The sequence below is a fragment of the Neoarius graeffei genome, chromosome 10 (genome assembly GCF_027579695.1).
Source record: "Neoarius graeffei isolate fNeoGra1 chromosome 10, fNeoGra1.pri, whole genome shotgun sequence".
In the NCBI taxonomy this organism is placed as follows: domain Eukaryota; kingdom Metazoa; phylum Chordata; class Actinopteri; order Siluriformes; family Ariidae; genus Neoarius; species Neoarius graeffei.
In genome coordinates, this window is record NC_083578.1 from 19,751,779 (window position 1) to 19,768,148 (window position 16,370).

General features: G+C 42.7%; 1 protein-coding gene across 1 annotated transcript in view; it reads right to left on the minus strand.

The window, feature by feature from the left end:
- Positions 1-16,370, minus strand: part of LOC132893498 (uncharacterized) — a 103,881-nt gene that overhangs the window by 30,249 nt on the left and 57,262 nt on the right. The window contains exons 11-22 of the mRNA XM_060932694.1: positions 14,689-14,759; positions 13,940-13,977; positions 13,767-13,802; positions 13,613-13,657; positions 11,598-11,727; positions 10,718-10,827; positions 10,429-10,473; positions 10,199-10,334; positions 9,969-10,072; positions 9,553-9,597; positions 9,186-9,327; positions 8,508-8,617 (exon numbers count right to left, since the gene is read on the minus strand). Coding sequence (XP_060788677.1) covers positions 8,508-8,617; positions 9,186-9,327; positions 9,553-9,597; positions 9,969-10,072; positions 10,199-10,334; positions 10,429-10,473; positions 10,718-10,827; positions 11,598-11,727; positions 13,613-13,657; positions 13,767-13,802; positions 13,940-13,977; positions 14,689-14,759 — 1,012 coding nt within the window. The remainder of the gene's footprint in view (positions 1-8,507; positions 8,618-9,185; positions 9,328-9,552; positions 9,598-9,968; positions 10,073-10,198; positions 10,335-10,428; positions 10,474-10,717; positions 10,828-11,597; positions 11,728-13,612; positions 13,658-13,766; positions 13,803-13,939; positions 13,978-14,688; positions 14,760-16,370) is intronic.

The following is a 16,370-nucleotide window of genomic DNA, read 5'->3' on the forward strand; positions in this document are numbered from 1 at the left end:
TTCACTCTTTATGGTTACAAGTTCACTCTCGTAATAAGGAAGCACGATCTCAGACAGCTGACCACTTCGTTACGAACTTGAGATAAAATCAATAAAATCATTAATTCTGTTATTTCTCACAAATCACATCAACTTTTCTCAGCTCTGTCCATTATTATTATTGCTTCTGAAAGGAAATGAAACAGTCGGCCACCTTATTGTAATAAAATAATTCTTGTTCCCATTTTATGCTTTAAAAGCTCACTATTGTAATAATTACATGTGGCCGTTTCCGTATTACGAAAGTGTGAAAATTTTAAAATTCTCTAATTCCTCATAAATAATATCTATTCTTCACAGCTAGGCCCGATGGTCATCAAATATTAATGTCAAATAAAGTTATTCAATATGAAATGCCTAGAACTAAGCTGATAATGTGGCCCATTATGACCAAATGTTCAAATTCATCATCGTGGCAAAATGACTGGCCGTAGATTCTATCAAAAGTTCGAACTAAATCGACCATGGCTGCAAAATATTGGCCAAAAATACGCAAACACTACAAAATATGAAAGTAAGATGAAAAAGAATCATTCTATTGCCTTATACTGCAAGACTAAAACAAAACAAAACTGTCAAAACTCACCTTTTCAGTGATAACATCCAAACAGATCACTCGCGTAACAGAAAGACCGCAAATGGAAGTACGATCAACTTCTAACTGTTGGAGTGGAAAATTCCATTCTACACATGCAAATTGTTAATGTGTGTCCTTCCCCACACACAAATAACACACTACAGTAAAAAATAGACCATAACTCATTTTATAGCTCAGAAATTCATACAAGACCAGCTACCATCATAACATATTCTGTAAGAAACATATTCTTTCAGCTACTTTCAGCTTTTGTTTAAAAAAACAAAATCACAGATTTATAACTAAATTTTTATATGGCATAGTGATTTTAAGTTACTACTTTTGGTGAGGTAGTGACCTTGACCCTGAGGCTTTCTGTTTAGATCAAAACACACGATCGTATTGGTTTTGGGTATGTGAAAAATGGACTTACAACGGTGATCAAATATTTTGCATTATGTTTTATTATGGTTATGATTATTCTGTGAGCACACCAGATGTATAAAGTTACAACTTAAAATACAATTATAGATAACTGTAGACTTTTCAGTGGACTACAACCTTTTTAAGGGAATGCGATGTAGTCAACCATTTATCATGGCCCATTTTTCCACAAATTTGCAGAATTTTTGCCAAATTCTGAAGGGAGTATTCACATCAAAGATTTAGTTTTATCTGTATTATTTCTTTCATCATTTTATTTCAAATTAAAACCAACATCACCATACTGTGAGTATATTTAGTGGGGTACCCCCACAGTACCCAGTTTCTGAGACAGACCCATATATATATATATATATATATATATATATATATATATATATATATATATATATATATATATATATAAAATTCTATCTACATTCACTGGATATGAGCAGTTGTGTGCTCTGATTGGCTACTCTACGACTAGGCTATCAGCTCATATCCCATGAATAGAGAAAAACAAAATGGTGGAGCACATGAAGTCAGATACATCACTTTGTTATCAAGTATTTAAAAGAAACAGACATAGCAAAATGAATATAGTTCCCACCCCCAATATCTCCTGTTCCACACTCCAGCTCACTCGGTGGCACCAAATTGCCAAAAACCCTAAAGAAGAAGAAAATAGCAAACCGTGGTACTGAACCAACCGAGAACGAAATAAAAACTGTACTTGAAAACAACCCCCCCCCAAAAAAAAACCCCAAAAAAGCAACAAAATCTGGAATGAAAGTATTTGATGGTAAGAGCATATCTTTTTTATTTTTCAAGAATTATTATTATAGAATTTTTCACAAATTGCTACTGTCATTTCACCGGTTTGTTTACATTCTAAGCATAAACTATTTTGTTGGATGTTTTGTATCAAGTTTTTCGTCTCGTCTCGTCTTGTCTTCTTCCGCTTATCCGGGACTGGGTCGCGGAGGCAGCAGTCTAAGCATGGAAGCCCAAACTTCCCTTTCCCCAGACACCTCGGCCAGCTCCTCGGGAAGAACACCGAGGCGTTCCCAGGCCAGCCGAGAGACATAGTCCCTCCAGCATGTCCTGGGTCTTCCCCGGGGCCTCCTCCCGAGGGGACATGCCTGGAACACCTCCCCAGGGAGGCGTCCAGGAGGCATCCAAAAAAGATGCCCAAGCCACCTCAGCTGATTCCTCTCGATGTGGAGGAGCAGCGGCTCTACTCCGAGCTCCTCCCGAGTGACTGTGCTTCTCACCCTATCTCTAAGGGAGCGCCCAGCCACCCTGCGAAGGACACTCATTTCTGCCGCTTGTATCCGCGATCTTGTTCTTTCTGTCATTACCCAAAGCTCATGACCATAGGTGAGAGTCGGAACGTAGATCGACTGGTAAATTGAGAGCTTCGCCTTTTGGGTCAGCTCCTTCTTCACCACGACGGACCGGTAAAGTGACCGCATCACTGCGGAGGCTGCACCGATCTGCCTGTCGATCTCATGCTCCATCCTTCCCTCACTCATGAACAAGATCCCGAGATACTTAAACTCCTCCACTTGAGGCAGGACTTCTCCACCAACCTGGAGAGGGCAAGCCACCCTTTTCTGGTCGAGAACCATGGCCTCGGACTTGGAGGTGCTGATTCTCATCCCAGCCGCTTCACACTCGACTGCAAACCGCCCCAGTGCATGCTGAAGGTCCTGGTTTGAAGAAGCCAACAGGACAACATCATCCGCAAAAAGCAGAGATGAAATCCTGTGGTTCCCAAACAGGATTCCTTCCGGCCCCTGGCTGCGCCTAGAAATTCTGTCCATAAAAATTATGAACAGAACCAGTGACAAAGGGCAGCCCTGCCGGAGTCCAACATGCACTGTGAACAGGTCTGACTTACTGCCAGCAATGCGAACCAGACTCCTGCTCAGTTCGTACAGGGACCGGACAGCCCTTAGCAAAGAGCCCCGAACCCCATACTCCCGACACCCCCCACTGAATACCATGGGGGACACGGTCGAATGCCTTCTCCAGATCCACAAAGCACATGTGGACTGGTTGGGCAAACTCCCATGAACCCTCGAGCACCCTATGAAGGGTATAGAGCTGGTCCAGTGTTCCGTGACCAGGACCAAAACCGCATTGTTCCTCCTGGATCCGAGGTTCGACTATTGGTTGAATTCTCCTCTCCAGTACCCTGGAGTAAACTTTCCCTGGGAGGCTGAGAAGTGTGATTCCCCTATAATTGGAGCACACTCTCCGGTCCCCTTTCTTAAAAAGAGGGACCACCACCCCAGTCTGCCACTCCAGAGGCACTGTCCCCGACCGCCATGCAATATTGCAGAGGCGTGTCAACCAAGACAGCCCCACAACATCCAGAGACTTGAGATACTCAGGGCGGATCTCATCCACCCCCGGTGCCTTGCCACCGAGGAGCTTGCAAACCACCTCAGTGACTTCGGCTTGGGTAATGGATGAGTCCACCTCTGAGTCATCAGCCTCAGTCTCCTCAGTGGAAGACATGATGGTGGGATTGAGGAGATCCTCAAAGTATTCCTTCCACCACCCGACAATGTCCCCAGTCGAGGTCAACAGCTCCCCACCCGCATTGTAAACAGTGTTGGCAGAGTACTGCTTCCCCCTCCTGAGGCACCGGACGGTTTGCCAGAATTTCTTCGAGGCCGTCCTTCTCCATGGCCTCCCCGAACTCCTCCCAGTTCCGAGTTTTTGCCTCCGCAACTGCCCGAGCTGCGGCACGCCTGGCCTGCCGATACCCGTCAGCTGCCTCAGGAGTCCCGGAGGTCAACATGGCCCGATAGGACTCCTTCTTCAGCTTGACGGCATCCCTTACTTCCGGTGTCCACCACTGGGTTCAGGGATTGCCGCCACGACAGGCACCGGAGACCTTGCAGCCACAGCTCCGAACAGCTGCGTCCACAATGGAGGTAGAGAACATGGTCCACTCAGACTCAATGTCCCCCGCCTCCCTCGGAAGCTGGGAAAAGCTCTCCCGGAGGTGGGAGTTAAAGACCTCCCCAACAGAGTGCTCGGCCAGACGTTCCCAGCAGACCCTCACCATACGTTTGGGCCTGCCAGGTCTGTCCAGCTTCCTCCTCCACCAGCGGATCCAACTCACCACCAGGTGGTGATCAGTTGACAGCTCAGCCCCTCTCTTCACCTGAGTGTCCAAGACATAGGGCCGGAGATCAGATGAAACGACTACAAAGTCGATCATTGACCTCCGACCTAAGGTGTCCTGGTGCCACATGCACTTATGGACACCCCTATGCTCGAACATGGTGTTCGTTATGGACAAACCGTGACTAGCACAGAAGTCCAATTACAAAACACCACTGGGTTCAGATCGGAGAGGCTGTTCCTTCCAACCACGCCCCTCCAGGTGTCACTGTCGTCGCCCACGTGAGCATTGAAGTCCCCCAGTAGCACAATGGAGTCCCCAGTCTGAGCACCCCTCAGTACCTCTCCCAGGTACTCCAAGAAGGCCGGATACTCTATACTGCTATTTGGCCCGTAGGCACAAACAACAGCAAGAGCCCTCTCCCCAATCCGAAGGCGCAGAGAGGCGACCCTCTCGTTCACTGGGGTAAACTCCAACATATGGCGGATGAGCTGGGGAACTATAAGCAAGCCCACACCAGCCCGCCGCCGCTCACCACGGGCGACTCCAGAGAAGTGGAAAGTCCAGCCCCTCTCGAGGAGCTGGGTTCCAGAGCCCAAGCTGTGCGTGGAGGTGAGCCCGACTATCTCTAGCCGGTACCTCTCAACCTCCCGCACAAGCTCAGGCTCTTTCCCCCCCAGCGAAGTGACATTCCATGTCCCAACAGCCAGCCGCTGTGTCCGGGGATCAGGTCGTCGAGGCCCCTGCCTTCGACTGCCACCCAATCCACACTGCACCAAACCCCTACTGCTACCTCTGTGGGTGGTGAACCCACAGGAGGTCAGGCCCACGTCACCTCTTCGGGCTGAGCCCGGCCGGGCCCCATGGGCAAAGGCCCGGCCACCAAGCGCTCGCATACGAGCCCCAACCCCGGTCCTGGCTCCAGGGTGGGGCCCCGGCTGCGTCATACCGGGCGACATCACGGTCCTTGCTTTTTTCTCCATAGGGGTTTTTGGTGAACTGCTCTTGGTCTGGCCTGTCACCTAGGACCTGTCTGCCTTGGGAAACCCTGACAGGGGCATAATGCCCCCGACAGCATAGCTCCTAGGATCATTCAAGCACACAAACCCCTCCACCACAATAAGGTAGCAGTTCTAGGAGGGGGCATCAAGTTTTTATTTATCAAATTTGCAAAAAATAAAAATGCTCTGTTTCTCAAACTCCAGTGAACGTGGATAGAATAAAACAATTATTCCACTCAATCTCATTGTACATTGCGCCATCAGTGCATATCCAACTCAATATCATGGAATAACTGTTTTATAGAAAAGTTATTCCACAAAATCGAGTCATACAAGCCATGTATGATGAGATTGAGTGCAGTAATTGTTTTATTCTATCCATGTTCACTGGATTTTGAGGAACAGAGCATTTTTATCTTTTGCAAATTCTTTTAAATACTTGATAAAGTGATATATCCGACTTGATGCGTGCCACCATTTTGTTTTTCTCTACTCACGGTATATGAGCTGATAGCCTAGTAGTACAGTAGCCAATCAGAGCTACTGTACATATCATACATCATTTCCACAAAAGTTGGGATATTTCGGAAAGGATCGAACCAGTGACCCTGGAGCTGTGAGGCAGGTAATGCTACCCACTACCCCAGCATGTCACTCCTATAAATATACAATGCTTAGTTCAATGGTATCATGAATTCGATTATATTAAATTAATTAGATGATACTCATTCGGAATCTTTTCCTATTCACTCTTAAACTTGTTTAAAATGGCTCAGGAAGGTCCCATTAGAGAGTTAGAACCATTGTGTAGTGTAGAAGCAGCAGAAAAATATTTTGTTTCTACTTCCAGAAGTTATCAGTAATCAGTGACCTCTATGTTGAGGCTTAGGATAACCAAAGTACTAAACGTCCAAAACATTCAAGAGCTCTTTTTTTTTTTGACATTGAATACTAATAGCTGGACAATAAATTAAAAATACTTTACTGCTAATTTATAATATAGTTCTTCTGCTGCCAAAGCAAGTTTTCAATCACTTTAACTCAGAGATGTCGAGTGGTTAGACTGGATATATTTTAGCTCTCACGTCTTTCTAACCACAGCTTCTTGGAACTTCTTGAATCTTCTTCAGTTGCAGCTGAAAAAACGTTCTTGAGTCGAATCCTGTTTTTACACCTACAATACTTGGTTGAATCAGCAATTATTAAGTTTTGTGATATACGTAATGCTGTTTCTAGATGAGATATGACACCCTGAAGCTCTCAGTGCCCCAGCCACCGAGTGTGTGAGTGTACTGTGTATTGATTTGCAAATGACCTTGATTCAATAAAAAAATGTATACAGAGTGCAGACAAATGGGCATCAGAAGCCTGGCAGGAGTGGAACCCAATGTGGTTTTCTGCTGTTGCATGCTGAGATGCAACAATCTGGCCATTTTCCTCTGACCTCTCTTATCAGCAAGGCGTGTCCACCCACAGAACTATCACTCTCTCAATGTTTTGTTTTCGCACCATTCTATGTAAACTCTAGAGACTGTTGTGTGTGAAAATCCCAGGAAATCAGCAGTTTCTGAAATACTCAAACCAGTCCATCTGGCACCAACACCCATGCCACAGTGAAAGTCACAGAGATCACAATTTTTCACATTCTGATGTTTGAAGTGAAGCTCTTGATTTATATCTGCATGATTTTATGCATTGTACTGCTGTCAAGGGATCGGCTGATTAGGTAATTGCAGGTGTATGTGTGTATAGAAAAATAAAGTTCAAGATATACCAGTGCTGCAAAAATGTTTTCATGTAAATTGTACCTGCTGTCATCTGAAAAGGTAAAAGACATTGCCAGTGGTTGGGAAGATTTCACAAATAGCAGTTTGTGGTGAAAATGAAGGAGCTACCGAAAGTTCTCAGGGACAACATCATTAAACTCCAGTTAAATGGAAAAAGCTACAGAGCCATAACAAAGACCTTGTCAGTACAAGCACAACCCAGTCTGTAGAATTAGCTTGATAATATGCAGGAGGAAAGTTTTTGGATCCATGACTAATCATCCTTGGACAAATCTACCACACAAGACTTTACAGTGTCCAGAGTTATGGTAAGGAAAGTAAGGGAGAAGCCAGCAGTCACTCAAAGAATGACTAAAGCCATAAACTGTTAACACACCTGATAAAAGATCAGGCAGAATCACGGATACCTAAATTGCATCTGTTGCCCAATTTACACACTGCATTTTTGCACTGCAAATCAGGCAAAGGATGTGCATTAAGGGAATCACAGAACCAAAATAAATTAAGAATCCTTGGTCCTGACTTGAATACCACTGAAAATTTATGAAAGACTTAAAAAAAAAATAATATACAAGTCCAGCAGAGATGGATCCTCATAACCATGTGGAATTGAAGTTGATTTACCAAGAAAACAATGCAAACATGCTCTCTTTATAAATATTTTTGAGCCCTTGACATGAATTGCCTTTGCAATAAAACAAATCTTCACAATAACCTAATGTGTGTAATTCTTAACTGATCTCTTAACTGTGACTGCTTATATGACCACCTCAGACTGTTTACTTGTAATCAAAAGGCAGAATACCTTTTGCACCGGTCTGCTTGAGCACCGTGTTTGAAATGTTTATTAAATCACAGATTGGACAGTAAACTCATGAATTCACACAAGTCTCATCCATGTTATGCATGCAATTAGAGGATACTTTATTGCATAATCATTAGCAGATAAGCAAGCTTCAAAAATAAAATCATTATAGCAGATGATTATATAAACACGCAAATATTAAGTACACCACCACCAAAATTCAATCACTGTCACATCTGCATGGTAGCAAATTTAAAATCCAGTCTCAGTCCTTTTCAGACTGAAGAGAGGCCACTGGAGAGAAAGCTGGCTTGCCTCAAATTATTCTGTTAATAGCAATAAAACAAGAGACAAAAGATTAGTTGTAGTTCTGCACATAAAATACCTTTCATACAGTATGTCCTGTACTTGACATGAAATAGTTCAGCTGAAGTTTTAAAAAATCTTTTGAAGGAAAAATACGGTAGGTCTGTTGTGTTAAATTACAGTATTTTCCACTTTTTAAGACATCCCTCCCTCTTTCTGTACCGGTGCCTCATTATTTAACTACCTTGATCTTGATTGTGACTTTGATTTGCAATTTTTTTTTTTACTTTAATATACAGCTGGTGGGGCATTTTTAAATGATGGTCACTATAGTATTATACAAGTCATATACAATATGTGCAGCTCAATATTAGCTGATCTCATTTATTAGGTATATGAGAGATGGGGGGGGGGACACACTCACATTTAGAGACACACTTGTACACAATTTTCAGGTACTTATTGGTGCCATAGCAGGGATCAGAGAAGAAACTGTTTGTAGCAGGCACCTTACAACTGTTCTGTCCTTTACATCTGCAAAACAACAGGTTTTCATTTAAGTTGTATCCATAAATATCAGGAATGTCAAGACTACAGGTAACAAACAGAGGTAAAAGCTGGAAGAGTTCATTCAGGCAAATAAACCCAATCATAAGGCAAAAAAAAAAAACCAGAATAAAAAAAAGGAAACGGTCAGGCAAGGCACAAACGGTATCAGAAGCAAAGGCGAAAGAGCAAAAATCAAAGTTCAAACAACATCACCATCAGGCTCAAAAGTACAATAACAAACCACTCGGTACCATCAGCCACAAGGAACTGAGTATATACTTCACACTAGTTGCAAAAACAAACAATCCTTTATCATGTGCTGTGGTGATTGTGAACAGGTACGTATGTGCAATCAATAATCAGGGGCCTATGAATGGTGGAGTGCAGGATGGGTGATGTACTCCCTGGCAGCCATATCTGAAGGCCACTGTGAATTCTGGGAAGTGGAGTCTTGAGTGCAAGCAGGTGCAGACATGACAAGTAACATATTTTAATGATAAAAGGCATGTATAGTAATAAAAAAAGATCACACTTAAGTTAGTGCTTCTGTTACCTAGCTGCAACTTTAGAAAATGCACTAGGCGTGTAGCAGTTTCTGTTGGTGAGTTGCTTGGCAGTGGCAGGTCGTCCTGAAGAGCATGTGGTGGAATCGGTTCGGCCGTAGTTAGCACTGATGATCTTTAAACGGCGAACACCTAAAATTAGAATTTAGCACAGGGGAAATATAGAATATTAGGATCTATTTAAAGAAAAGCAGTGGAGGAAAAATCCACTTGGTGCTGATGGGATATTGTCTTAAAAGCTTTGTATTACAATAGGTAGTATACATACTGTTTAATGTAATCTTTATTATGTAACATGCAATAAAATAGGTGAAAAAAATACTGTAACAAGGGAACAAGTGGGAAAAGAGCACAAACCGCATGTCAGCACAGCTGTATTGCCTTCACAGGTCACAGTTTCTCCTGTAGGAAATGTTTTGGTTTATATATATTAAATATTATTTTCATAATTTTTCGAATACACTTTCAATACAAATAAGACCTTACTACCAAAACTACACAAACTAGACAAGAGTTGTACATATTAAAAATCTTTATTTAAACTCATTTTTATCTTTTATACTAGGACGCTATAGTTAAAAGAAAGACATTATGGCCTAAGCACATTTAAATGAAATCACCCTTTGTTGGGAAACTAAGCTAGGTTCAGTGTTTTCTAAAGTTATTTGCCCTAACCTACTTTTAGTCATAGATCAAAGTGCCTTAGTTAAGTCCTGTTAACCCAAGATTACTAAATAAAATGGTAAAAGCAGAAAACAGCGTACCGTACTCACGATTGCACAAATAGGACACAGTGAGATATTTAAGAGTCCCAACGCAAGGATCTGTAAAGAGCTTGAGTGAAGCTTTTACAGTGCATCTCTCCTGTCCATTACACCTTTTAATGAAAATAAGAAAACATGGCTTCCTTAACCAGTGAACATCAAGTGCATCTAATCAATAAAGGTGAATCTAATAGGTAAAATGCTTATTAGAATGAACAAACAAGTAAAAAAAATGTTACAGTGCAGCCACAGTCGGGAGTGTGTTTGGAGCGTAACAGTTGGTGTTCAGGAGCAAACTGTTAGGGAGTCCATTGGAACAAGTTACTGAATCAGCACGTCCATAGTTTGCATTTATGATCTGAATCGAATCATCTCCTGCACAGAGACACAGATAAAACTGCTGTAGCTCAAAGGCAACAGCAAAAGTTAAAAAAAATAAAAAATAACAGAAGCTCAGTGAAGTTCTTACCACAATCTAGTGTGCTGTAGCCATGCTCACAGATCACAGCAACCCCTAGAGGAAGGAGATAAAAGCAAAGTGCATGCAATGTTATGATCAACTGGTATGGCAATAAACCATGGGAGATTATTTTGAAATGATTACAAAGCTATAAATGCAAATAAAAATTGATAGCTGAAGTTTGCTACTAGTATGAGCTCAATATCAGTGTGTCAGTTGTAAATGTTCTGCATTTAGTTGTCAATTCCAAAAGTGTCTTAACAAATTCCAACACACTTCTACATCATGCACTACTTACGGCCATTGATACAGTCATAAGTGGTGTTGTAGTACTTGTAGGTTCCATAACATGGGTCAGGGTTGGCAAGTAAATTTGTCTTCACCTCACACTCTCTTAGTCCATTGCATCTGTTTGGGGTAAACAGACCAAATGATCTCACCAGGGTTATGGTGTTGTGTCTTCAGAATGTGAAATAAATAACAGACTGCAACATTAGGTCTATATCTAATATAAAATATCTGCAATATTCTAAGACTAATAAATGAATTATTCAAGAAACAAAATGAAGTAATTGTGGATATGGTAAGGTTTTGTGGAAGGACACGTTTTATTTCACATTTATGGAAGGAGTCTCCTGTGTCAGTCAGTAAAGAGCAGAATAGATTGTGCTGTTTTACACAACAAGCTGGATTTTCTGTCTTATTAGAATTTAACTGGTTAGTTTCATTTAGCCCACATGAAATTGGAAAAAAATAATCGTGAAATGGCCCGCAGCACACCTGTTGTAGAATACCCTGGAGACAATTTATCACGTGTCATAGAAGCAATAATCATGTTTGCTCCCCAGCCTCTCTTTTCTCTGTCTCTTGAACTTAATAAAATAAGATAAGATGATCTTTATTTCCCATTGTGGGATAATAAAGGTCTTCTTATCTTATCTCATCTTATTTTATTAAGTTCAAGAGACAGAGAAAAGAGAGGCTGGGGAGCAAACAACATGATTATTGCTTCTATGACACAAGTGACAACTTGTCTCCAGGATATTCAACAACAGGTGTGCTGCGGGCCATTTCACGATTATTTTTTCCAAGTTCATGTGGGCTATTATGAAACTCACCAACTAAATTTGGCCCATGGGCCTTGTGTTTGATACGTTATATCCCAAGTAACGCTGTACCTTTCAGCAATAGTGAAAATTTTCAAGACACAGTTGGTATTAGCAACCTGAGAAGGGGGCCGACCAACATTACATGTGTTGCGGTCCGTACGTCCATATATAGTAGACTTCACCTTTATCAGTCCAGCATCTGAAGACACACACACACACACACACACACACACACACACACACACACACACACACACACCATGGCCATTCTTTTCTGACCACAGAAGTAATGCTCTCTGGATATCTCTTGCTTTTTTTTGCAGTGCATCTCAGAAGCCTGCTCCTTTTCATAGAAATCCTAATTTTTCATAGTATTGCAATATATTCAGTGGTGCTTGAAAGTTTGTGAACCCTTTAGAATTTTCTATATTTCTGCATAAATATGACCTAAAACATCATCAGATTTTCACACAAGTCCTAAAAGTAGATAAAGAGAACCCAGTTAAACAAATGAGACAAAAATATTATACTTGGTCATTTATTTATTGAGGAAAATGATCCAATATTACATATCTGTGAGTGACAAAAGTATGTGAACCTCTAGGATTAGCAGTTAATTTGAAGGTGAAATTAGAGTCAAGTGTTTCAATCACTGGGATGACAATCAGATGTGAGTGGGCACCCTGTTTTATTTAAAGAACAGGGATCTATCAAAGTCTGATCTTCACAGCACATGTTTGTGGAAGTGTATCATGGCACAAACAAAGGAGATTTCTGAGGACCTCAGAAAAAGCGTTGTTGATGGTCATCAGGCTGGAAAAGGTTACAAAACCATCTCTAAAGAGTTTGGACTCCACCAATCCACAGTCAGACAGATTATGTACAAATGGAGGAAAGGCAAGACCATTGTTACCCTCCCCAGGAGTGGTCGACCAACAAATATCACTCCAAGAGCAAGGCGTGTAATAGTTGGCGAGGTCACAAAGGACCCCAGGGTAACTTCTAAGCAACTGAAGGCCTCTCTCACATTGGCTAATGTTAATGTTCATGAGTCCACCATCAGAAGAACACTGAACAACAATGGTATGGATGGCATGGTTGCAAGGAGAAAGCCACTGCTGTCCAAAAAGAACATTGCTACTCATCTGCAGTTTGCTAAAGATCACATGGACAAGCCAGAAGGCTATTGGAAAAATGTTTTGTGGACAGATGAGACCAAAATAGAACTTTTTGGTTTAAATGAGAAGCATTATGTTTGGAGAAAGGAAAATACTGCATTCCAGCATAAGAACCTTATCCCATCTGTGAAACATGGTGGTGGTAGTATCATGGTTTGGGCCTGTTTTGCTGCGTCTGGGCCAGGATGGCTTGCCATCATTTATGGAACAATGAATTCTGAAATATACCAGCAAATTCTAAAGGAAAGTGTCAGGACATCTGTCCATGAACTGAATCTCAAGAGAAGGTGGGTCATGCAGCAAGACAACGACCTTAAGCACACAAGCTGTTCTACCAAAGAACGGTCAAAGAAGAATAAAGTTAATGTTTTGGAATGACCAAGTCAAAGTCTTGACCTTAATCCAATCGAAATGTTGTGGAAGGACCAGAAGTGAGCAGTTCATGTGAGGAAACCCACCAACATCCCAGAGTTGAAGCTGTTCTGTACAGAGGAACGGGCTAAAATTCCTCCAAGCCAGTGTGCAGGACTGATCAACAGTTACCGGAAAGTTTATTTGCAGTTATTGCTGCACAAGGGGGTCACACCAGATACTGAAAGCAAAGGTTCACATAATTTTGCCACACACAGATATGTAATATTGGATCATTTTCCTCAATAAATAAATTACCAAGTATAATATTTTTGTCTCATTTGTTTAACTGGGTTCTCTTCATCTACTTTTAAGACTTATGTGAAAATCTGATGATGTTTTAGGTCATATTTATGCAGAAATATAGAAAATTCTAAAGAGTTCACAAACTTTCAAGCACCACTGTAGTTTCTTGTAGTAATAGTGTTTCCAAAAAGCTATTATTCTTATCGGCTTAAAATATGCTGTCTGAAAATATAGGACATTTAAACTTACCACAAGTGAGGCGCTGGAGATCACCATAGCAGGTAATCATATTCTCTGAAAGTATAAATCATTTGCAAGTCCACCTGAATTATTTGCTTGGGCTCTTATATAAATCAGTATTATTTTAAGCTATTTAAAATGTGTGACTGCATTCAGATATTACCTCCAGAAACAAGCAAGCCAGGGGCTGCAAGAAGCACTGTAACACAAAACAGACAGACTACTCAAAGACATAAATTTGAGTAATTGCTTATTGTTATCTCCAGTTAAGATGCAGGTCCAATTTAGCTGAACACACCCATGGATTTTATATGGAATAGCACAGAAGAAACTTACAGGTGAGTAGTGTGAGCCTCAGGAAGAGCATCATGGTGCTGGATGTATCAAAGATTGAGTTGAAAAATCAAGTGCTGCACCACTGGAACATGTCATTTTATACTGAGTTCCAGGAAATAAACTATAATGCTTTCCCGGATATGGGTGGAGTACAGAAGTACAGCAGGCAGGAGACAATGCTCACACACATTTACTAAGCTTTTCACCTTCACTTGCTTAACTCTAGGACACACACATGTACACCCACACACAGTCGTGTTCTGGTCCCGGGCTCTGTTCTGTGCTGTCCCCCTCCTTTTATGCTCCATCATCACTGCAACAAACACACATTGATTGACAATAGGTGTAATGACTTGGCCCCTCACCTTCCCTGCCTCTGCCCTCCATTCACGAACTGAGGCTTGGCCATGGCCCCACTGTGACCCCCACCGCCCGACTCAGGCCAGGGAGCCATCTGGCCTGCAGCCGACCCCCGCTGGGGTAGGAAGTCTGCCACCACCATCTGCGCCCCTAGCCCGTGGACCACCTCGAATTTAAATGGCTGGAGGGTGAGATACCAATGGGTGATCTGTGCATTGGCATCTTTCATGCGGTGGAGCCACTGGAGGGGTGCGTAGTCCGAGCAGAGGGTGAAAGGGCACCCCAACAGGTAGTACCGGAGGGTGAGGACCACCCACTTGATGGCCAGACACTCCTTTTCGATGGTGCTGTACTTGCTTCCATGCATCGAGAGTTTGCAGCTGATGTACAGCATGGGACGCTCCTCACCCTCAAGCTTCTGGGACAAAATGGCCCCCGGCCCTCTTTCCAATGCGTTCGTCTGTAAAACAAAGGGGAGAGAGAAGTCAGGGGAGTGTAAAAGTGAGTCCCCACACAGTGCAGCTTTTACTTTAGTGAAAGCCTGTTCGCACTGCTCCATCCACTGGACCAGATCTGATGCTCCCTTTTTAGTGAGATCAGTTAGCGGGCTGGTGACATCTGAATAATTAGGTATGAACCCACAATAGTAGCCAGCCAGCCCCAAGAACTGTTTCACCCCCTTTTTGGTCTTGGGCCTTGGGTGGGCCACAATCACTGTAGTCTTGTTAATTTGGGGACGCACCTGCCCATGACCCAAGTGGAAACACAGATACTGTACTTCCACCTGCCCAATTGCAAACTTTTTCAGGTTAGCTGTGAGACCCGCACACCTCAGCAACTCTAGGATGGCCCTAAGGTGTTCCAGGTGCCATGGCCAATCATTGCTATAAATAATGATGTCGTTGAGGTACGCTGCCACATAGGCGGCGTGAGGGCGGATGATCTTCGTTAGATCCAATGTCGAATAAAAGTGAGCAGCGCCTAACCGATTGAGCAACTCATCAATGTGAGGCATTGGGTATGCATCAAATTTAGACACCACATTGACTTTTCTATAGTCCACACAGAACTGGACCAACCCATTGGTCTTGGGAACCAGGACCACCAGGCTGCTCCAGTCACTGTGGGACTCCTCAATTATGCCCATTTTGAGCATGGCCTTGAGTTCATCCTGAACCATCTTTTTTTTGTGTTTGCGCAAGCGGTAAGGGTGGCTATGCACCACCACCCCCGGGGGCGTCTCAATGTGGTGTTCTATGAGGTGGGTGCGGCCGGGAAGGGGTGAGAACACATTGGAAAATTCCTTCTGCAACTTGGCCACCTCTGTGAGTTGGGCCAGTGAGAGGTGGTCTCCACAAGGGACCAGAGTGGATTGAGATGTTTTTTTTTTTACCTCCAGCCCCAGCTCTGCCTTCTCTGGAACGAACGATGCCAAGGCCAAGGGGACTCCCTCGTTCCAACATTTTAACAGGTTGAGGTGGTAAATTTGCAATGCCCCACCTCATCCATTCACCTTACCTCATAGTTGACATCCCTGACTTGCCGTGTGACCTTGAAGGGCCATTGCCACTTAACAATTAATTTGGAGCTCGACGTGGGCAATAATACAAGCACCTTGTCTCCCTGTTGTACAGCTGGACTTGATGTTCTTGTGCCTGCTGTAAATTCTCCTGAGTTAAGTACGTGAGGGCGTGGAGTTTTATGCGCAGGTCGAAAACATATTGAATTTCTTTCTTGCTCGGTGAAGGTCCCTCCTCCCAATTTTCTCATAGTACGTCCAAAATGCCAAGTGGCTTATGCCCATATAATAATTCAAATGGTGAAAAAACCTGTGGAGGCTTGCAGGACCTCTACTGCAAATAATACCTCTACTACAAATAATAGGGGCTCGAGCCATCTATCCCAATTAAGTGCATCCTCACTTACAAATTTCTGAATTACTGTAAGTTTTTGAGTGTTTGATTAAACTGTTCCACTAAGCCATCCATTTGTGGGTGATAGACACTGGTGCGGATAGACTTAATTCCCAATAACCCATACAGTTTGCGCAGTGTGTGTGACATAAATGTAA